Consider the following 24411-nt stretch of genomic DNA (forward strand, 5'->3'; position numbering starts at 1 on the left):
CTCAGCGATACACGCCGAGAGGATTAAGGATGTACAATAGTACGCAGTGCGATCTCGAGTATAGCAGCGGCAAATGTACGTAGTCGGTCACCTACGCACGGCTACTGCTAAACGAGATCTCGAGGGTTCGTTGGCCCCTCGAGCACAAAGATGCAGAGGTGAAATTAACGCTGATAGAAATCCACGTACGGATCGAGTTGGCTTTGTTCGTGTATGTTTGTAATGTAACGCTCGGTAGGTGATGTATATATAGGTATACGGGCACGAAATTGATAAAGCCCTCATGGATCCGTGCAAGCGGCGTGTAATCACATTATACCTACGGTGGGGGTTGGCCCTTAGTGGGCGCCGGTCCACTGATATAGTATCCGTGTACGTGTATCTCGCGGGTTATTGGTGGACAATCACCGGTGCATGTAATGCAACTCGGGCGTTTGGTGTACAGTACAGGTTGCACACGGCAATCGTTACCATATAATATATACACGTACCTCCTACATACATGTCATGTAGGAAGCCGTTTTGCTTCTATTTGCCCCTTTCGTTTCCTTACCGTGCCATTAATTGTTCGCCCGCACGCAGTAAATGCATATACACGCACGCATACACACGGATGGGCTTTTGTTGCTGCTGTTGTTGATGGTTGGGGTTTGGTATGCGATGCCCGTGTATACACGATGGCGCCCCGTCCCTTATATATAATATTATACGGGTACAGTGCCCGCACAACTGCACGCGGTGTAATGAGATGCTTCGAGGGTGTATCTGAGCTCCTATTAGCTTACACGATCGTTCGATTTGCATAGAAGGTGATATGGCTTATATAGTTGTAGATGTACGTGATCGTGCCTGACCGCGTGCGTTGGTACTTTTATCATTTAATCATGTATATACAGTGCAGAAAAAAAACGGTATACCTGCACGCGTCTGTGAAAATAAAATGAGAAGATCTGAGAGGAGGACAAGTTAACGCGAGCAAACGAAAGACAACGAGAGAGAGATAATTCGGGATCCAGAGAAACTGCATTGGCAAACGCGAGGCATACCGACCTCAAGGTCTTACATCATAATATTATTTGGGTGGTGGATGACGCATTTTACATTCGAGGCTTGCCTATGTAATCTCCCCGACACACCGGTACAGGTGGTCTATAAGGTGTCGATTAAATTCTTCTCTTGGTCTCCTGTTGAACCCGCGAGCCTTCGGAAGATGATGTATAAACACTTTGCGCGTCGATTCGCAACGGCCGAGCCACGGGGCACCTGTTTGCCAGAGCTTAGGGTAGGACATTTCTTTTGGTTTGATTTTTTTTTTTTTTTTTTTTTTTTTCAACGTCATCGTCTGGAAAATAACTCTAGGAAGCACGTCCAGCTCTCAAGTATGCCGGAGATCATAAAGCGATATATCGATCCGTGTCATGAAAAACCCATCAACGCTGCATCCTACCTCCTGCCACGATATACCCTACGTGTACCCACCGCTAATCACCAGCCGTATACACAAGCGAAATCCATCGTTCGAAGCTCCCAGGAGTTGTGCTAGCACCATCAGGAAGAGAGAGAGAGAGAGAGAGTAAACACGAGGTCGTGTCACGTTCCTTCGGGTTATTCCAACTGCAACGATCAGTTGTCAATACGGGAGGGAAAGAAAGAAAATAGAAACTACCTCGCGCGACCTACATTCCGGTTACGTTGGTTGGAAAAAGGTTGTTTCCGCTATAAGTATACGGGGTTAAACGACCGCGATTGATCACAACCCCTGCATGGATTTTTTTTCCTCGCTCACAGGTACTTATATATTATGGACAAAAAATAATATGTGTAGAGCAGAGGAATCTGTAGCGCACGGCCTCGCTGCGAACCGAGCGCGGGGGATCAAGACCCCGCCTCGTCGAACAAAGTGCAGCCCCGTTTTTTTTGTTCTTCTCCGCTGCGACTCGTCAAACGGTTCTCTATCAATATAGTCGTCATACATTTCTCTCTTTCCCTCTCGCTTGAAAACACGTGGCTACATATGTATACGGGTTGTCCCCGGTGGCGTTTGACGAAGCATCACCGGCTCTTGCGCTTTAACTTTTTTCGACGATCGAGCTGCCGCGGGCGCGACTCTTTGGTGAACAATTTTGAGTGTGCGGGGGGTCAAAGAGGTAGGCTGTGCTTTTGAGATGGAGCCAAGCTGGATTTTTACCTTACCCGCGGAGCATAGAGTTCTCGGCTCCAAGGGGGTGGGGTGTACAGCGCGCGACTTTACGTATATACTTTTGCCCCTCCCCGGAGGAGGAAAAAGGTCGAGGCTGCAGCACGGGCCAAACGAGATTTTAAAATTGTACCCCCCTCCCAGTGGGAGCGTATTATTTAAACTTCTGTCTTTGGCCCGCAGTTCCCCCTCTTATATAATATGCCCTTGCCGTCCTGTACGTAGGTATATCCGGCATTGTCGGGGGGGCCTGCTTACGTTCGCGCGAGTGTGCCGGACTTTGTTGGATCCTTGCCAGGACGGCAGTCGGGATGCATATATACAGGTATATCGTGGGGAGAAAATTATTTTCGGAATTCGACGTGCGCCATCCCTCCCCTCCCCCCCACCTTGATTTCAATGATATATTACGTACGTTTCCGCGCGTGAATTCGAGGGTGTCGAGTGTACATCTCGAGGTTCACCCGTGCTCACCCTTTGACTCTTTTTTCAATGATTCGTCATCGTACCGTTATCGATTCGAGTAGCAAAACAGGATACATATACATATATGTACACGTGTAGGATCGAACAACACGACGATGACGAACTCACGCAATAATTATAACATATTATAACGCAGACAAATATTGGAAGCTGCTATTTCATCGAAATCACCGTACGTGGATTATCGTGAAACGCGAATTTCCATTTTTATACCTACGCACACGCACAAGGATCGTAAATCAATATCGCCGCAAATTAACGCGAGATATAAATCAAATGGTTCCACGGGACTTTGTTGCTTCCTCTTTTTTTTTTTTTTTTTTTTTTTTGTATTTCGCGCCTTTAACAACCGTGTCATCGTCAGGGCGAGGGAATATCCTCCCTGCATGCCATAAAATATTGAACAAAAATAAATACAAATGGATGAAAAAAAAACAATTAAAGGGTAACACACTGTACGTGGATTTCCCTCGTTCCTCGATCGGAAGATAAAAACAGCGGGAGAGATGCACTTTGAGAACCAAAGCGGGAAGCTTAAAAATCTATCGGGCATACTACGGTTGGAATAACGAAATCCAATAAGCATAGAGTAGAGCAGCGAGGAGGGGGTAGGGGGAGCCAAATGGTACAATTTAAAATTCAGCTACCCGATAGAGCTGAACTTGAACGAAAGGAAGAGAAAAAAAAAGAGAGAGAGAAACGAATCAACTTCTCTCTCTCTCTCTCTCGTGAGACCCGTGCATGCAGTATTCGCGATATCGAGCTGCCGACGTCGTCTGATCCCGCACACTCGCGCGGGTACGACTGTAGATATACGGTGATCCCCATGGCTGTGGTTCGCGTAGTGCAGTCTCTCGCTCCCTCTAATTTGTACACATTTATGTTTATACTCTCTCGCTATATGTGCTTCGTCTCCTCCTCTGGATGATCATAGATCTTAAATCCCATGCCCCTCTTTCTCACCTCTTTGCCGTCGAGTTGATACCCTATGGTATAACAAAGTCTCGTCAAACACAATCATGTAAGCACCCGCGTAAAAATTTTTACGTTTGGCCAAACTTGCGCAAAAGTTCATGTGGTCAACGTTTGGCCAAGCTTGGGCAATGAGAAAATTCCAAACTTGGATTTTTGTTGGAATATTTTACTCAAGTTTAGAAAATGTTCTTCAAAATGATTAAAAAATTAATTTGTTGCGTCAGTATATTCGTTGGTCTGCATATATGACTTACGAAAAATTTTGAGTAAAATATTCCAACGAAAATCCAAGTTTGGGATTTTCTCATTGTCCAAGTTTGGCCAAACGTTGACCACATGAACTTTGGCGAAAGTTTGACCAAACGTAAAAATTTTTACGCGGGCAATGATTCGATGCACCGAGTACTGTCTTTACGTAAACAAGGGGGTAGCAAACTTATTTTTTTTTTTTTCAATTACCCACACTGAGAGACCGGATTGTTTATAGTTAACATATATCTTAACATATATCTTAACTATAAACAATTCGTCCTCTCAGTGCATCCAATTGTTGTTATTTTTATGAAAAATTAAATTCTAGTTGATTTGCTTGTTCCGTGTATCTAATTGGATCACCATCGCATTTATGTTTCAGGTAAGCTGAACGTCTCAGTGACGCCGGTGTAAAAGTATAACATTTAAGCCTCGCATACAACACGCCAAGTAAGTTGAATAACCAAGTAAAACGAAAACAGGTGACGCGAGAACCTCCACGTCCGCTCGGGCGCATGAAAACTGCCCAAGGATTTATTCTAGGGGGGCAAAAAGCACACTTTTTCCACACTCTGGTGGTACATCCCCTTGTCGTCGTACTCGAATTTTCACTTGTATCGCGGGAACGAGCAGCGCGTGCTGTTTCTCCCACACCCACTGTAAGACAATCGTATACACGCTCCCACTGTCGCATATATAGGCATATACATGTTTCTTCACCGCTGACTAGGTACACATAGCCGAGACTGCGTGTGCAACATCATAATGGTTTTTCCTTCTCTCGCACATGTAGAAGAGATCAAGTAGTGTATAGATTATCTTTTGGCCTCCCATCGAACGTTTAATTATCCTTAGTTTCAACAACGCGAAGTATAATGTATACGCAATCGTTGGGGAGAAAGATTAATCACGAGAGTATCGGTATTGTGAGAACTTCGTAATCCCAGCGGCGTCGATCGATACGTATATGCATGTAACATACACCTATATATGTATATCTATTGTAAAAGACACGCATTGCGAAATGTGCTGTATCGCCTCTTTGCTTTCATTTTACATTCCCGCGATGAACTCGAACTTTTCAAATTGTGTCGGTAATTTTCATTATTTAACGTATATATGCATTCGAAAAGTTCCATCCCACCCAGAGATGCCATGCAGGCAGTTTTCGTCAATTACACGCGTTGGATTTAACGAGCTTCGAAATGCCGTCCCCCTTCTCTCTTCTTCCAGCAAATCATACAGGTTATTTGACATCATCAAAGTTACATGGTGTACCTACTCTGCACTGATGGATTGCATTAATTTTCCATGGTGTTCGTTTTGATGATCCAAAGCAAAGTTGATGAGAATTCACGTGATGTAAAATTGATGAAAAAAAAAAAAAAAAGCAATTCGCAGACTAAGCGAAATAAAAAAAAGCTAGTAGTACAAACAGCGTGCGAAAACAGCGCCATGTACGTATACGTATATGTATATATATACCCTCACCCTAAGGGAGAGGAAAAAAGGGGGTGGACCCCGAGCAATCTCGAAATTATCATGTTCAAACAGCGTCACTTTGACGTCAGCGCTGCGCTACCCCCTTGCCCCGTTTGACGTTGTATAGCTTGTGCAAATCAAGCGTCTCCTCTGATCTGGAAAGTGCGAGGACGATGCAGGAAGAGGAGCCTTTCAAATCAGGGGACCAAGACGCAAGCGTTGCGTAACAAACGTGTAGGCGTGCCGGCGGGCGATGGTATAGGAGCACCAGTGCAGAAAAACAGCAGAGTTAGCAGCAGCAGCATCGTGGGACAGGAAAGCGAGGAGGTGACAAAAAACCAAAAAAAAAAAAAAAAAAAAAAATGGGGAGGACACGATGGGTTAACAACAGCGTATAGGGGAAGGAGGAGACTACATACATTGCACCTATACATACAGACGTACGGAGCAGAGGAGCAAAGCGCGGTTATATATATATATAGAGCTGCACACAAAATCAATAGAGGCAGTAGTAGCTAGTAGCAGGAGAGGTGGGCGGTATAATATATAATATATAGTATATACATGTATATGTAATAGATGTATGTACAAACGAAACTCACGTAATATCTGTGCTGCAGTGACATGTCTCCAGCTGCAGGTTTTGGCTCCTCTTCCTTGCCGAGCCTACGAGAGCGTATTGCTGCTGTCGCTTTTGTCGTCGGGGCAATGGTGGCGGAGACCCGTCTTCCAGCTTCGCGGCCCCATCGTCATCTTGTAGCCCCGTCCGTGTTTTTCCTCCACGTGACTTTTTTTCGCTCCGTCGGGCTCGCTCTTACGTCCCGCGGACAACACGGTCCCCCTCCTCATTTCCGCCGACCCGCGGATCCACTCGCATTTCCCTTACAGCGCCGCGCTTAATTAGTTTTTTTTCCCCCTCCCCCCGGGGAAACGGGGCTTTTATCGGCTGAGGGGCGAGATTTTTACTCCATCGCTTGTTCCTGTCGATATTTCGTTGTTGGTCGTAATTGGGTCCGCTTGATGCCGGCGTCCTTTCTATTTCCTCGGCGGAGCAAGAAGAAGAAGAAGAAGAAGCAATCTGCCGGTGCACAACACGAAAACGAGAGGAGGTGACCCTGTATATACATATACATATAGAGAACAAGAGAGATGCCGTACGCTGAAATAAAGGGGCTTTCGGTGAAAGTAAACCAAAGAGGAGCTATTACTGTTTTTGGTGAAAATAATTCAGGAAAATGTGGAAAGGAGCTTACACGCGTGGGTGTATTTATAATTTATTCGCGGGAGAAAGTTGGAAAGCCGATTTCACCCCCTCAGCCCGCTCTCGCGGGGTTGGATGTACGTATACTTGTTTTATCAGATGATAAATGCATCATTTGAGAGTTTGCGTCCGGGATGCTATGGAACTTGGACAAAGGAGCCTCGTTGTTTTCCCGGAGAAATGGGCGATTTGTCGCGACCATGCACCATGGTATATTATACAATTGGGCGCGGTTTTTCCCCCCCAATGAGATTTTGCGTGTTAAAGTACAGCGTTTACCTGTACTATTTTGAAAGGGACCGGCGAGGTATAGGCTTTTCTAGGATTCGTTAACGTATATTTTTTCGAGCCCATCGAGCCGCCCACCTGGATATGGCTTGGAGATAGAAAAAATGCGCTCGTACACGGCGGTCCGACGAAAAAGAGGGACAGGAAAAACGGGGCTTTGGGGGAGGGAGGAGGAGGGAATCTTTACTGCAGGCGCGGGTGTATCGGCTGACTTTGAGCCTCCCCCGGGATGAAAAACGGATTTGCGCGGACGAGGATAAGCTGCTCTTTTTCCATCTGCGTCATTTTTTCTCGAGGAGGAAATTTAATTTCTACGCTCTCTTGGCGGTAACGCGCAACGCTCGACATGGGCCAGGGTCAACGATCTCTACGACGCGTACGCGCAAACTGTCAATAAGGTATATATATATATGTACCCATCTCTCTCGAGCATTAATTTACCATTCGTACATCGTATATGTATACACATTGTACCGGTTTCAGTTGAAAAATTGCGAATAAAAGTCAACAAATCTTCCACCAATACTTAAACCATTAAAAAATAAAAAAAAAGTTGCACCGTCACCCTGTAAGTTGTTCATATATATTCATTGTTCGGGCTGAGCACAAGCATACCTGTATGTGTAATTGGAGTAGAAAATTCAAACTAGTGTCCCACTGACGGCGTTATTGCTTTTACATCGGAGTTGTAACAACAAGAGAAAGAAAGACCCGGCCTGAATTCAAGTTATACCCCCCGCTATCACTCCGCGCCAGTGACACTTGGCCTGTAAGAGCAGAGAGAGAGAGAATTTCGGAAGTGTGACCTAGTAAGTATATATACTTAATCCTCCAGGAATATACGAGTCGAAGTCGCGCGAGTGTCGATGCGGGGAGGCGGTGGGGGCCACTACCCCCAGGCAGGCAGCGTGTATAGCTTCATCCGAAACTTTGCCATGAAAAGAGCAATTAAACATTTCCTGGAAGTGGGGGTGATGGGGAAAAGTCTTGCAGTTCTCGTACCTATATTGCACAAAACACCCGCGCTAATGGGCAGAGAGGTAGACGACGAGGTGCAGCTTCATCAGCCGGCAGATAACAAGCGCGCACCCGGCATTGTTCGTCCTACCCCTTATGACTCCACACCGAACTCCTTTACCTCCGAATATCTCCCCCTGCCGATGTATCAAGATATCCAACTCTGCCCCTTGTACGGCCGTGTAGATGCGCGACGGGCAAACTCACTCGCGTTGTCCGCTGGCTCCCGCTGCGACGAGGTCAGGATACCGGCCACCCCTGCATGCGCTTGGCACCGGGTGATAACTCACGCATCCCGCACCTACGTGTTATATATACAAACGGCGAGCTTTCCTTACCCCCTTCCCTTCCCGATGTCCTGGCATTATATGTATATATTCCTTCCTTCCTTCCTCCCTTATTCCTACAACAGGGATGATTTATCGTGATTTGTCACTCGAGGGTCGTTTGATACGTATAGTTTTTTTTTTTTTTTTTATATTATAGTGCTCTACGTCCGGCTCCTTTTTAATAAGGGCACTACTATGGGCACTTAGCACTTGGGAAAGGGACAAGGAAAGGGATGGGAGGCCTCCCATCACTGGGAGGGGTGTAGGGGGAATTAGGCAAATTTGCTGCGAGAAGGTCGCCTAAACCCTCCTCGAGGAGCATTGCGTGGTGAAAAAGCACATGTGAAAGACACAGAGGTACTTTGCCCGTAAAAGTCGCACTGGCCGGGAATTGAACCACGGTCTCCCGCGTGCCAATCCACGACCTAGCCGACCGAGCCACCGCGCGCTCTGATACGTATAGTTTCAAGAGCAGGGACTTTTGTAACTCTTTTGGGCTGTTAACTCGAATATTTTACTCGTGCATTAGCGTGTATTGTAATGTAACATGCGCTTTAAATTTCCGGAACTTATTTGGCTGGCGTGAAAACTTTTTGGCCAAAACGACACCGTTTTGTTAATACAACTTTTCTCTTTGTGACGGCTCGTTAAGAAAGTTACCCTTTCACCGGGTACACCAAAGTCTTTTTAAACAATAAGCATTTAAAACTCGAGTGTAGGTGTAGGTTTACTTTTTTTTCTGGTCCACAGCTATACCTCGCCAAGTTACAGCGTCGAGCAATTTGTCACCCGGAAAGTCTTGGGGGGGAAAAAAAATGTGTAGGTACTCGTCCGCTGTATACACACCAAGGTGGACGTGTAACAAGATCGATGCAACGACCCGATGATCACGTACACGCTTTATTTTTCGTCCGATCGGGAAGCAAGTTGGAGTGACAAAAAAAGTTACCGCTGCGCTCGCCGAGTACTTTGGTTAAATGATTACGTCTTCACTCGAAAGGTACATTTTCGGCGCTCGTTGGACCCATTATTCAGAGGCCAACCCCCGAAAACACGGTCATTCAATTAGGTTCGGTGACGCTCGGCGCAAAAATTCGTAGCTAATGCATCTCGACGTGGACACTAATGGCGATCGCTCGCGGGATTTGCGAAATCACGAAACGGCGCCAAACGCCGACGGCACTATACACGCGCGGAGTTTCCCATAGTTAAACTCGTTAATCTAATGTATGCGGCTGTCGTGCGATTGACTTCCCTAAAGTTCAGTATAAAAGCCTTTTGAAATTTTTAATTCGCCAGCGGATCAATTTGTTGCCCGCGTGCGAGTTTTACATGAATACGCGAATGAGAATACTTGCTAAGCCTCTTTGTCGTTGCATGGCTATGCGGAATAATCGTAATTAAATTATCCATCGAAGGAGATTGAAAAAAAAAAAAAGAAGCCATTCGGGGATGTCATTGAAAATTTTAGTAAAGTATTCATCACGCGAAAAGGCTTGATGCAGAGGTATACACATATGTGATATTATCCTTTAATCCGATTAACTTGGAAGTTTTTATAATTGTTCAAAAAAAAGTTTAGAAACATATATTTTGTGAGCTCGAATTTTTTTCATACAGTTATGCACGCGAGAAAGTACATCAAGTGAGAATTGCAGGTGTTGAAAAATTGAAACGCACTACATAAAAGATGATGAATTGAAATTAGAAAAAAAAAAAAAATAGAAGTGCACTTATTCTCTTTTTATTTGTGACGCCCCATACTTTGTGAATTTGTTACTTTAAGTATAGGTCGTAATCACTATTTACCCCGTACACACGCAGGTCATGAACCGTATTACCATTAGCATGGGTTCAATCGATGCCATACACATTCTCTAACAATTGAGCCACGCTAGATGACATGCGTCTCAAGTTTGAATTGTTACTTGGTGTTCTTAACTTTTTTTTATCGCGAGTCAAATAGTATCAAATTGTTTCGTCGTGACAAAGTAATGTGCGTGGAATAAGTATTTTTTTTAAAACCATAGGAAATCTCCCTACTTTTGCCATAATCGGCCATAAGTTTGGGAAGTAAGTGACCTGAAAAACCAAGAATCCCACCTCAATTGGGACCGTCAAGGTGACCAATGACAGTGTAGTGCATTTAGTAAGGGTGGTTGGTCGAGTGTTTCTACAATTCACCGTACGCGGGCGTTTTACGTAACACCGTCGGAGCGTCCGGGATATTTATGAGCAAATACGGCCGCGTTCGTGCGTGCGCGCATTGTGCCGAGAGTTGGCCTTTGCGAATCGGCTGGACATTATTTATGACGCGCACGCCGCCGCACTTTGTATCCCCCCTCCCCTTTTCTCGCATCTAGATTCGACTTTTTTCTTTTTTTTTTTTTCACTTCCCTCATCTCCTTTTCTGCGCATTTTTAAAATATTTTAAGGGATCGAGCTGGTTAGCGCAGCAAGCTGTATAGTACAAGACCTTTTAATGAAGTGCAGGAGATTTTTCAATATTTAATCCTATTGAAATTCACCTTACACCACAACTCATGCTTATATCGTGAATTATTGAATTTCGTAACGAGTTCAGTAGTTAATTTTCGCGAATTAAATTACAGTGTATTTTAAATTTTTTCATCGTTTCCGTTTCGGTTCGACAATAGACCAAAGATGATATATTTTTTCCGTTTGTTTTTCGGTTGGTACATAGCGTATTGCGTCCGCGTTGATAAAAGTTATTCAAACGAGCCACAATGGAGATTCCCGAGTTAAAATTTTTTTAATGAAATTCGGCCTGCGACTCTCTCTTCCCCCGCAGCAGGTTTTCCAATTAAAATTTCTAGGTTTGAACAAAAAACAAATGGAACTAGTAAAAAAAAGAAAACAATTTTAAGTACACATCGTACCCCAATTATTGTTCACCAAAAGCAAATAAAACCCGGACGAAACAGAGTTACCTGTATGTAGAAAATAGTGAAGCACAAAATACTGAATAACTTGCGGGAACATTCGAAAAATAATATTTCGATCCTCGTCGAGAGAACTCCTCGAGCCTTCCGCTTCAATTATCCTCGTTCCCTACAGCCTGCGTTTAATTTTTCGCAGTGTGTGTCACCACGCGGCAACCGAAGCGATTCGACCGCAGGATTTTTCGCTCGAGAGGAGCCGGAGAAAGCACGCGCGGGAATGGCAGCAAAAAAAAAAAAAAAGAAAAAAAAAAAGAAAAGTCGCTCGATTAATCGTCCAAGTGCTGCAATTACGGCGGAAAAACGCGAGATAAGCCCAATTCGTCTGCGTCACGTGTGCAGTAGTGATGGAGCGTCGGCCGTACACGGTCCAGCAGCTGCGCTATTCGCCCGACCAGCGACTCTTTTCCTACAATCGCACACACCACACCACCACCACTTGCACCGACACCGACATAATATATTACACTGTACATCGCACAACAATACACACATACAAAACATTGTGACGTGCACACGGGGGTCGGTGCTGCGAGTCGATTTTTTTTTTTTTTTCATAGAGGCGACCCCCTACCACCACCCCATCCAAAACCAATTTATCGACGACGGGGGGGCCGATGCATCAAATTCCATGCCACTGCAGAGAGACGGAGGAGAAACTGGTGCAGCTTCATTTCGCCTCTTCCATCGCGAATTAAGTCTTCTGCCACATCCTTTAACATCAGCCTCGATGCCTCCCACCGCTGGATTACGAGGTCTCGTTCGACGTCTCATTCCTCACGGCTCTCCTGCGAGAAACCCATTGCCGCACGAATCGAAGCTAATTTTCTCATCTCTGGGTCGAAAAAAAAAAAAAAGAGTGTACATACGACCCACGCGATACAACACCATACACGTAAGGTTCAAAGATGTATAAATAAAGACCAAAAGTCTCCGCGGTCCGAAATTGCGTTATAAATTGCGGCAGTTGGCGCTCGCGGGTGTAATTTTTCACCCTAACGAGTTTGCTCTTCCATCTTCATTTCACAGCGGGGGAGGAAAAAAACGGACCCCTCGACCCCCATCACCCCGTAAAATAAGGTTCGTTTTAACCCCCGCGTTCAAGCTGCACCGGCTGTCTCGTGTGTATATACACAGCTTTTCGGGAAAATTGAAAATTCCCACGTCACCCGCGAGTAGGTATTTAGGGTGATGTCATCCTTTCGAATCGAGCCACTCGCATGTCAGATCCATATCCTCGCGTACCCGTCACGCATCGTCCTGTCCTCGAAGCGAAAGGGATCGATGGAAAAGAAAACAAAAAAAAACAAACAAACAAACGAAAGAACCCGAGTTAAGTAAGGTTGTAGGCCGTTTAGTCGCGTGTGCGCGCAATTTGTGCCATATGACCTAATGCGCCGAGCGGAAAAGTATAGTCATTGATTGCGTTCGGTCGTCGGACTCGCGACCGCAGCCGCATGGCCTCTCTCTCTCTGGGGCGCCCGTACAACACACGTACACACACGGAGGTACAACGTTATCAACCCTCTACACACGTGTGCGGCCCACAAGCCCGTGTCACCCGTTACGAGGTCAACAGCACGGCTGATATGGGCTGCGTGACTGTGGCTGCAGCGTCACACATATATACATGCCCCGTGACGCCCCGAGCGCACACGTCGGTGTCATCTTCACGTGCCCGACAATTCATCGGTACACCCTCTGTCGAATCCTCTCCATCTCACTTATCGTTTTTGCGGAGACGACGCACTGATTCGATTGATTTTACGTTTCCACGGGTCTCAATCACCCGACACCCCTTGACACGGCGTAGTGATGGGACGACAAATCGATGTAGGATCCAATCATTTTTCTTTTTTCTTTTTTTTTTTTTTTTCAAATCGTTGCACCCTTTTTTCCCCTTGGTTAAACGGACGCGGTATTTACCCGCGGGCTCTTTCGCGTTTTTATTCTCGTTTGGTCGGGGAGTGTTGGTAGTGGAGGGAAAAACATTGTACGTACACAAGCTCTTTCGGGGGAGAGCAAGGGGATTCGCCGCGACGAGGTCGACGCCAATAGTTGGAGTGCACTCTCTCTCTCTCTCTCTGCATTTCTTTGGACAAACTTACTTTTTATCATCTCGAGCGCGCGGGAGGAGGTCTTTTCGACTTTTTAAAGACACTTTAAACGAAATACCTATATCTCGTGGAGTGGCAGATTTTTTTTTTAATTTTTCTTGTTTTGTATACAATGATGTCTTTTGTAAACTTTTTTTTTTTTTTTTTTGTAAAGTCAAAGACTTCCAGACGCGGAGCTTTTCATTTTTATCGAGGGTATATATACCGAGCACGTACTTTTTTGGGGTGATCTCGAAAAAAAATAAATGCTGCCCCTCCCGAATTTTGGAAAAACGAGAACCGAAACACTCCAATACTATGTCCATCACGTGTGCGATGTATACTTAAAACAGCAGAATCGTCGAACCAAAAGCACACCATGTGCGCAAGAAGTGGGTGAGAGGAAGACAAAAAAAAAAAAAAAAAAAAATTGCAAGTGAAAAAAAAAAAAAATTCAGAGAAGCATGTGTAACAAACACGTACGGTTTTCCGCGAGGCTCGGTGCAGGGCCAGGGCACCGATGCACCAGGCGCCGAATCGCGGACAACTGAGGGAGGCCCACCACCGCTGCACCTCCTGCCGGAGCTTACCGCGAGCGCGCGCACATCCACCACTACCACTCGTGTGCATACCAGCAGCCACCCCCCTTTTGCCAACCTGTGTACAATCATCCAGCCTGGCAGCCCCTCCGGTCTACGGTCGGCGCGCGAACCTTCGCGCAACCTCGGGCGGCCGAGCCCCTCTCGCGGGTGTGTGTGTGTGTGTGCATCCTCCCAGTGCAGCCGGGCCAGTGCATGTCATAGGCCTCTGCGTGGGGGGGGGGGTTGCATCACCTCGCGTGCATGTGTATAATATCTCGCTGTGTCGCGACTGCGGAGCGAGTGGCTCACGGGAGAGGGATGATGCAGGGCTCGGTGCGTGTCCCCCACTCGACCTTTCGGTGTATATAGGTTGGGAGCACACGGCAGCTGGAGGGTTGACTTTTTTTTTTTTTTTTTTTTTTTTTTTCGATTTTGATTTCTTCCGATTTGATTTCTCCGGCCCCTCCCTCTCTCGACCAGTATTGCTCGTCGTTACAGACGATGACGGGGCGGATTTTTCTTTTTTTTTTTTTTTTCTTTTTTTTACGGAACGACCGGAGTGGATGGGCAGAGAGACTTTTTGCTTCCACTCCCGTGCGTTTCCACGAGACAATGAAGCCGGGAGAGTCCGGATCAACGGAATTTCCGTACCTTCCACGGTAGAAGCTTTTTCATTTGGAAAACGAAACTCGATGCTAAAATCTCCCTTTTTTTTTTTTACAAAATTAAAGCCTCGTGTATTGGTATATTTTTGTAAGCAAACAGTCGACGCGGAGTATTTACTCTCTGGTGCAATTTATACAGTGGGCGAACGATTGATTTTATGGTGCAACCCGCATGACGCGTAACGAGCGTCGAAGAGGCTTTCCGCTCGGCTGCAACTATATATGTATATATATGTATATTAATCCGAGTCCCAGTGATTTATTTTTCCCGTCACCATTCGACTGAATCGAAGTAATCACGAACGCAGCTCTGAATTCTCTATACCTACATGCATATACAATCCTCTTTTTATCGATGTGGGGATTCGTCCTCCGCGCGCTGAATCAACACATCTTCTCACGAGGGATTAATATCTCGTACGAATGGCAATTGCCTTTTGAAGCCTTGATCAGGATTTTTCCGGTGCACGAGTGAAATTTCCTTTTATTTTTTTTTTTTCTCTCTCCATTCCAGAGAGTACAATTAAATCGAGTTTTGATTAACCCTCGAGAATTTGATCCCCGAAAAAGCTTCCCTCGTTCAACGCTCGGTCGAACGAGTTGCAAAGGGACAAAATCCCTTTTCTCGCCGACCCCTGAAAGCTTCGTAACGTCGTTTCCTGGGTAATAAATTTATCGTAACCTCGTTACAAAGTTATATAAAATTACTGCATCGGCGCGCGTCGAAAGATGATTCATTTCGAAAGCAATTCCCGACTTCAATCCCAATCACCTTAACTTTTTTTTTTTTTTTTTTTTTTTCACCCCAAAATTTACAACTCGATCGAATCACGGGGATTTTCTTTCATTCGCGATGCGAACGGATCCAACTTTCAATAACGAGGAAGAACAAAAAGAAAAAAAAGTCGGCCGGATATATGATTAGCGGTGAAATTTTTTAATAAACGCCCCGGAAAGCGGAGTATCGGAATCCGAAGGCGCGTGCACAGAAGCCACCTCCTGCGGAATTCGAATGAACGAGGAAAGGAGCGTAAAGATTCGACGAAACAGGGCGGTTTTTTTAAGCTTTTTTCCCCCCAGCGAGAGACGCTCGCGGTGTTCCGTCTATTTGATTTTCGTACCGTCGGATGAAACAGTTTGCCTGAAACAATGTATTCACAGGGGCAATTTTCCCGCTCACGCGACTCCGATTTTCTTACTCGACAAGCAAAACAGCTAAAAGCCCAAAGCATTTTTCATTTGCACTTTTTCACTATTTATAATCAGCTCCTGTATTGAAACTCTACGTGCAAACGTAACACATTCGTGCAGGTACGCGCTTGTGTGCGAGTTGGCAAGACCTACGTCAGCAGTCTCGAGAAGAAATGCTTCCTTGTACGCTTCTTCCGTACTTATTTGATTTCCATTCCTTTTTGCCTTTCTGTGCTTCGAGCTTCCACGAGTGCGAGCCACCGTTTCAATGAAATCTTGAACTTTCGTGGTTTTTGTCGGTGCACTCTTACAACATTGTAATACAGTATTATATGCATGTTCTATCTTTTTTTCATCGAGATCAGCAATAAAGCTATCTCCTCGCACATACAAGTATACTCTTAAAATCGCTATTCTACAAAGCTTGCGAGCGATTTTAAAATGGCTAACGAGGCTCGCCCTAAAAAAACCGGATTTGCGTAAACAAACTTTGCCGTCCTCGAACTCGAGTACAGCTTTTGCTTCCTCGAGATATAATTTTACCTCTCACCGTTGCAAGTTAGCGAGCTATTTTGTATAAATATGTTTTTTTTTTTTTTTTCCAACTGCACTCGTTCTTTTAGACTTTACTTGATCTCGTAAAGGGTGGTAATTAAAAAGTTGCGAACAATAACCGAGTCTCTGTAGTATATAATACTCGGCTGAATGAGGAAAAAGTTTTTCTCCAGCAACGGTTCCCCGTCTGCCCCCGTTCGCCGCGCACACTTTGAATATTTTCAATGAGGTTTGCACTTTTCGTTCCATACAGTCCTTTCGATATGCTCCTTCTCTCGTTACGTCCCGTGGGGACTCCTTGTTAAAAACGGCTATTCGCATCTTCCATCTTTGAAATTAATAAACATCACCCGACTTATACTTGTAAACTTTCATCCGATTAAACGGCGATGACTCGACGCCACTGACAACCGATCGCCGCTATCCCTCAAAGTCGAGGTCGTCACCTTTTTTTTCGCAATTTTTATCCATCCCGCCCATTGAATCCGCTCGTACAGCGGATTAATTTTTCCAGTCCCCCCGTATTCGCAATGGCTTTATCAAGCCCCCTCATCATGTGTAACGATATTATATGTACCGTTGCACCCCGCGTGTGTTAAAGAGAATCAGTTCAAATGCAATGATTTCAACGAGTTATCGTATATGACGGCCGTTTTCGTCAATGCGATTAAACGTAATTTCGCAAATTCGTTTAGAAACAAAAGTAGACACGTATTACAAACCAGAGCTTCTTATGAGTTACATGTATCCAGAGCAGCTCGAGGCACGGGGACGCTAGCACCTTGTAATATTTATTTATAAATAAACCGTCGTCCGTATAGGTGCGAGGCCGTTTCCGTGACAGGATGCACGCAGATAACGAAACTGCGGTTGGCGTGTGCAACATATTTACATCTCGTACAAAACGGGTACAATCCACATCCATCTCCCGATATTTAGAGACTCGCGGGTGAGGCCGCGTTAGCTCGGACCACCGGACGCGAGGGCAACGCAGCAATGGGTCAAGACTCCCGGGAAGGGAGGGGGGGGGAGGTACCGTATACACGCGAGATGCACTTTGCAAAGCCGTTCTGCGAAAGAGCCTGTCGCGGAAATACCCGCCGCATCTATACGTATACATCCCAACAGCTGTCCGTCCGACTCGACGCCGAGATGGAGAGCGTCGGATTAGAGCAAAGAGCCTCCTGGTACGCAGTGACACCGGAGGATTAATGTCCGCCCTGAAAAACTTTTCCCACCCGAGAACTCTACTCGCCAACTGTGTATACGTGGCTAAATATAAACGCTCGCGTTTGGGGGTTTCTTTGTGAGCCCCGATGCGTCCCCTCTTTTGGAAGGTGATGCACGTCCTGATGGTCCTCCACGAGGCTAATTGGCCGGCTATACTTATTATCGAGTGCGTTTTCTCGAAAACTTTTTTTTTTTTTTTTTTTTTACCTCCTCTGGCTTTTAAAGTCACTTGGTGTTTTATTTCACGTATAGTTGCGAACAAAAAAGCGATGAGCGCTTTTACACATCGATCATTGGGGTAAGTATACTCTCGCGGACTGATAAATTTTTCTTTTTTTTTTTTTTTCAATCTAGCTGCTATTGGTACTGCGTGCCTCCGACCATTTGGCTCGACTCGACGTTAATGATACACGTAATCCTCCATTTACAGCGTATATGTTTATATACACATATGTGTGCGTCACGAATTTATGGAATTGATTAGTGAGAACGATGTATATACTTACATGTATTAATTAATATCGCTGTTGAGCGTGTGTGTGTGTGATACGTTTTCGTCAACGTGAATGGCGCTATACGGTTTTATTTCAATCAATTTTTAACTGTTCGCACTTTGATTGGTACAAGCAACATGTATAATCATGAGAATTTTATGACTCCTGATGGCACTATATTTAGGAAATTTCATGTTACAGTTGAGAATAGTTCATACCTGACAGATTCATTGAACATAAAACATGGGGATATTGAACAAGTTTCACATTTTTTTTTCCTAATTTATCGATACACTGTGTGCTGAGATACCTACTGTTAATTATATGCAAAAGATTCCTGTGATTTTCACGAAGCTCTTTTTATTTTTATAGTTGAATCCCTTAATGATTTTATGATAGTCATCAATTTAAAATATATTAACGTGCAAAATACGTGATATCGATTTTTTTTTTTAATTTGTCGCTTTTTTTTTAATAAGATTAAACTATTTTAAACGTATGAAAAAAGATGCGTTAACGTTGTATCCATCATACGGAAAAACTCGTCGAAATCCTATACTTCTCCAATAAAATATCTCAAAAATGTCCAATCAGCTTGAATGAACGATTTGGGTACTAGCCCGTAAATGGTCCGAATCACCATCGTCATCGTGAAAGGCTAGAGAGCGGGACCTCTTTTGTAATCAATACACAGGCAAAGGGTCGCATCGATGAGTGAATCTTGAACAAGCATGTATTATATTGTTACAACGAAAAAAAAAAATTTTACAGTAAATGAGCTTACGGTGCACAATGGGAAAATAATTTGTAATTTTTTTTCTTTTCACGTTCAAGTGAATAAATAACAGTTGCACAATGACATTCATCGTTGGCCGCCCATATATTGGATAAGTATACGCATTAACCTTGCAGGCTCCTCCGATCGCCAAAATAAAATACCCCTGGACCGCAAATCACGAACTCGCGCTCGCCAAAGCTCCTCCTTTAATTCTCGGTCAATAAAAAAAAAAAAAAAAAAAAGAGAAAAAAAAGAAAAAGCCTCAATGTGGAGAACCGGTAGGGTGTATAGGTACTTATGCGCCGTTCGGGGCAAAAGGTCGAAAAAGAGGCATTATTCCGCAGAGAGGCTTAAACACTCCCTAATCCCCCGAGATTCCCGCGCGCAAATCTTATTAAGCCAACTTTCATTTGCCATTGAGCTGCAGGGCAGGTAGCAGCTCTTCTCCATCTTCCTCTTTGTGAATTGCACCAGTGGAAAAAAAAGTTCCCATCGGAGAACCCGTCGCCCGGCTAATAAACAAAAATCGGCTCTAATCCGCCGCAAGAGGAAGAGACTCGGGTGTCTCCTCTAATTGCGCTTGTGCTGGCTCGAATGCATACGTATATAAAACGCCAAGCGATATTTATCACACGCGCGTGGTTAACATAGCGACGGCGCGTGTACGGAGCGATTCCGCACTGCGTCACACGCCCGAGAGGAAGAAGGTGGCAGGGAACGCCTATATATATGTGTTACGGACCGAATCCACTCTCGGTCCGGAAATTTTCACAGGACTTTTTTCTTTCTTTTCGACAAGCGAACCACAGGAATCATATAGGTATGGGGCTTAAATGCACAGAATTCGGTTTTAATCCTCTGACATATAGGTACACCGAGAGAAAAATATAATAAAAATTACTGCGCTGGAATGGTAACCTGGTGCCATTTCTAGGGACTTTTTACTTTGGTAACTCCCATTGTACAATCACAATATACTTGCAACAAAAATGACTTCTAAACCTTAAAAATGATTGTTTCAATAGTAAAAAGTCTCAATACGATCCAACAGTACCAGATTACCATTCTAGCACAGTAATTATTATAATATTTTTCTCTCGGTGTACGCGTGTGCGTGGTGCGGGGCAGCGCGAGAAAATTTTTAATCTCTCGGTACAGGAAAGCGGATAGGAAGGGCGGATCTCCGTGTTGCTCTTTTAATTTAACTCTGGCGGAACTGCGACGTAGATCACAGTGCGGGCTCTGAAAGGCTTTTAGCCGCACCAGTTCGTAAGAGCATCGCGCACTAATTATCGTTATAATACACGCAATGGTTTTATCAGCGTTACCAGGTATCCACCCCTCAACAGAGAAAATTCGGGCGAGTAATAACTAATAACATAATTCACGCACGTCTAAATGTTACTCTATTTGCATTTACTTTGTATTCAATTAGGTGCGTTCGTATACTATTATCTATTTCAATCCATGTGTGTATAGGTATTATGTGTATGCGGAAACTCACGCAACACACATAGACGAGCTCGAGCTGCGAAATATATATATCGAGAGCCGTACCAGTCGCGCACGACAGGCCGTAACGTTTTTCTCCTCCCTATATACTCCGGCTGACAATCAATTAAAAGTTTAGCCGTCGGATGATTAATCCCCGCCGCCGACCTGCCGGCTCAATTGAAACGCGTCGCCGTAGGGGGACCGACCGTGGCTTCTTACACGATATAATATACGATAACGTTATGATGATGATGATGATGGTAATTCACACAACGGCTCTCGTTGTTAATGTAAACGCGCTTCAGTCGCAAATCGTCTCCTCGCAATATTATCATCGGAAAGCATGAATGACAATTACATTGTAATACAATAATTATGCAGTGCTCGCGGAGCCGAGAGATAAAGGGCCGACGGCTATTGTATACGCGAGTCCGCGCGTAATCGGCTGTTTGTATGTACTTGGCACGGATAATCAGCCCCACGTATATATATGTAACCCGCAGCCTACAACTGTACACTCACTCGAGCGTCACGTGTTCATATTATAATTATTATAATGTAGAAAAATTGATATGGAGAGGGGGGGATCGATAAGCCCAACATAGCGTAGCATACCCCTGATGGGGAAACAGCCCCGCGACAAATTAGCGCGGGATCAATGCGCGCGAGCAATTGGGTCGACAGGTTGCAACCCCAAATCTATTTGAGCGAGTCTAACGGGGGGAGGGTATTAAAATAAGAGCCCTGTTATTTTGCGAGTGTATACGCACACAACTGTATATACGACACGAGAGTGCAGAGGCGCTTAATTCTCTCCCTCGTTTTTATCGTTATTATTCCCGCAAAGTGCTTAAATGGGGTTAAAACAAGAGTCGCTGTTTGTTTTACATTTGGAGAAATTATGCTCCGATGGCTCTCTCTCTCTCTTTCTTTTTTTCTTTTTTATTTGAGCGGAAGATGGCTTGGTAATGGAAAAGACAAAAAAAGTGATGATTATTTTATTTTTTTCAAGGAGCAAATCGATGGTAAAAGTATGACAATTATATATAAAACAATGAAATTTTTATGGTATTGCAGGTCCGCAGCGGACGGTGCACGTGCTCCACAACTCGGAGCATCCGGCCTCGGTGTTCGCGATCCTGGAGACCGGGAGCAAGGTCGTGCCCCTGATAGCCGACAATCTCTTCGATCTGCTCATGCTCAAGATGACTCAGATCTACACGAACAAGAAGCAAACGAAGATCGAGTGCAAGGGACCTCGGTTCGAGTACGTCGACTTGGTCATCAAACTCGGCACGGTCACCATGTCCCAGAACTTCAAAGGTGTCCTCGTCGAGGTGAGCATGTTTTTCCAACAGTATAATATAACCATGCAACACCCTCCATTTTCCAAAATCTCTCGTAACGGACGCTCGCTCGTGCGGAAGATAAAAACTTTTATTATTATCCTCATTCGCGAATCGTTGCGTAAATTGTCCCGCGAAAAATCTCGGGCTACAGCCGTGCGTGACATATGGCCTACATTTGCTCGCGGAAAAACGTATGCTCGGCGCAAAGTGAAACAAACGTATATATACTTACATATACATTACCCACACGCGGCCCACATTCCAGCCCTTCCTCGGTGTGCGAGCGGTCACCCCCTCGGTTTTTCCCGGGGGAGCTAGCTTTTAAGTGCCCGTCCGCGGCGTGCGCTTCTTTTTTCCGCACCCCCGCGTATATATATATAAACACGCGAGAGAGCCCATTGTCGCTCTCTCCGGGGTCTTGCGCGCATGACCGGGTTAGCGCGTCTGCTTGCTTTTTTTTACTCCCAAAACATTACCCCTACCTACTCTCTCTCTCTCTCTCTGTGTTTGTGTTCGCGAGGAGGAGAGCTGTTGCAAATGGGGCTGGACCGCGTCACTTTTGTGAAACACACAAACAACCTCGATGCCGCGTTTTCTCGTATGTGATCATTTTCGTTCGTAGGTGATGCCCCTCCAAAATTGCAGCGCTTAAGTTTAAAAAAACACGGGTAGGTAAATATTATACGCGTGTATATTATGCTTGGCTCAGTTTCATAAATATACTTACTAGGGTGTACACTTGTCGTCAAAGTTTTAATCCACCGAGAGCAGCTCGCGTCGCCCAATATATTTATACGTAATATGTCCAAACACCCCGTGTGGGTCTCTGCGAAAACCCACACGAGAGTATCTATACGGGAAGGAGCGACGAATAATAAACATGTGATTTCCTCTCGGCTGAGTGAAAAACGCAGCGTCGAATATCTTTCCTTTGGGTGGGTACACGTAACAGTGTGCAATCAATGCTCTGCTTTTTTATTCCGTCTTTGCAACGTATAAGTGAAAAGGAACGGCGCGTTGATTCGACGGAGCGAGAGCAAGACGAATGGCTCCCATTAATCTCGGCCATCGGCGACTATATGGTTTCTTTTTGTTTCCCCTCCGCTCGCGCTTTCGCGTCTAAATTTAAATTGATAAAGTCGGATCGGCCCGACCTTTTGTTGTTTTCCGCGGGGAAAGTCCCGGGGTGGTTGCATTAGGCGCGCGATACGAAAATAGAGCCCCTCCCTCCATCAGTGGGGAGCGATGATGGGACACGAGCCGCGGAATCATCGCGCCCCGTCTTTCACCAAAACTCTTATTTCTACACCGGCTGTACCGTTGTAACGCCTTTTTTACAAAGAATTTCCAAGAAGCGAACATCAAAGAGCAAAGAGGCGCGAGCAGGGGGGGAAAAAAAAGCGAGAACAGAGTCGCGTTGGTGTGAATCACTCGAAGCGCGGCTGTGCTTTATAAATCCTTGGGTTGAAAAAATAATATCCAATCGGATGATTGATATACATTATTCTGTTGATGGCGCGCAGGTCGAGTACGGTCCGATGATTGTACCTACCAACTGTTGGGAGCTGATGCGCGAATTCGTCCACAGTTTTCTCGGAAACGCGGTGTCGCATCAGATACCGCCGCACTTGCAGGTAAATGTTGTTATACATTGGTCATTTTTTTTTTTTTTTTCTTCATTCGTCAAGTTACAACAAATACGTGTGACGATGACCTTTTGTTTCAGAACCGTATGAACGAGGTTTACCAACCGATCGACACGATTCATCAGTACCTGGATCACTTTGGCCAGTACCGAAAAACAGCGGGGTTGCTCTAACTGTGACAAAAATCTTTTTTTTTTTCTTTTTTTTTTTTTACGAATAAACGACTTTTATGAAGCGTACTTTGCATACGATATTTTGTACGTTTGATAAATAAACAATTTACGTTTTTATTTTTATCGTTTATTACCGATAAACGTCTTTGTATCGATCATTGACGCACATGTATACCATACTTTTTCCATCTGTTGGTTAACCCCGAAAACTCACAGTGTAGAACCTTTTTTATCTGTCGAGCAAAACCGAAATGTTTTATAATTTTTTACATTTCAGTAAAATGCGGGGGAACATGATAAATAAGTTAAATTCGCGATGACAGGGTTTGATTTGAGCATTGGATAAGATTATGATTTGAAGTATTAAAATCATCGATAATTACATTGATATATGCTTACCAATTTACTCTGAATATTTCTTATCAAAATTGAGCTTGAACTGTGTAAATTTATATCTTGGAAATACTAAATAATTTTGATTCATTTTTTTTTTTTCTAGTCTATCCGAAATCTGAAAGTATAATATTATCGTATTACATGCAAGCTTGTTGGAGTTTTCAAAAAATTTATAATAAGCTAACAGAAACTTTGTGTCGAAACGTATATATTTTTCGAAATTGTTGGACTACATGAAGCAAAAAAACTCGAAATTATTCATCATCGTAAATATTTTTATCCTAACAATTGAAGTGACACCACTTTCGTAACTTTTTTTTAATGAAAAAAAAAAAGAAAAAAAAAAAAATCCACGAAACGATTGATCATAAGAAAAAAAACCTGTTAGCCTTGAAAAAGTTCATTTTTCAGTATTGCGTCGCGGGAGAGAAAAAAAAAGTATCGATGGTATATACGAGAGGCAATTCAGTTTTGGGGTCAGAGATCGTCGTTTCCCGGTGAATGAATTAGCGCGTG

The 24411-nt window shown here is 44.4% G+C and overlaps 1 protein-coding gene across 1 annotated transcript in view; it reads left to right on the forward strand.

Moving 5' to 3' along the window:
- The window catches only part of LOC106642207 (Mediator complex subunit 20), an 85153-nt gene extending 61595 nt beyond the window's left edge, over nucleotides 1-23558 (forward strand). Inside the window, exons 3-5 of the mRNA XM_089591453.1 lie at nucleotides 21409-21668; nucleotides 23204-23314; nucleotides 23407-23558. Of these exons, the coding sequence (XP_089447579.1) occupies nucleotides 21409-21668; nucleotides 23204-23314; nucleotides 23407-23499 (464 nt within the window). The 3' untranslated portion in view covers nucleotides 23500-23558. The remainder of the gene's footprint in view (nucleotides 1-21408; nucleotides 21669-23203; nucleotides 23315-23406) is intronic.
- The last annotated feature ends 853 nt before the right edge of the window (nucleotides 23559-24411 follow it).

The sequence above is a fragment of the Copidosoma floridanum genome, unplaced genomic scaffold (assembly GCF_036245765.1).
Source record: "Copidosoma floridanum isolate Cflo_tuat_1 unplaced genomic scaffold, Cflo_Japanese_pri ptg000013l, whole genome shotgun sequence".
Lineage (NCBI taxonomy): Eukaryota > Metazoa > Arthropoda > Insecta > Hymenoptera > Encyrtidae > Copidosoma > Copidosoma floridanum.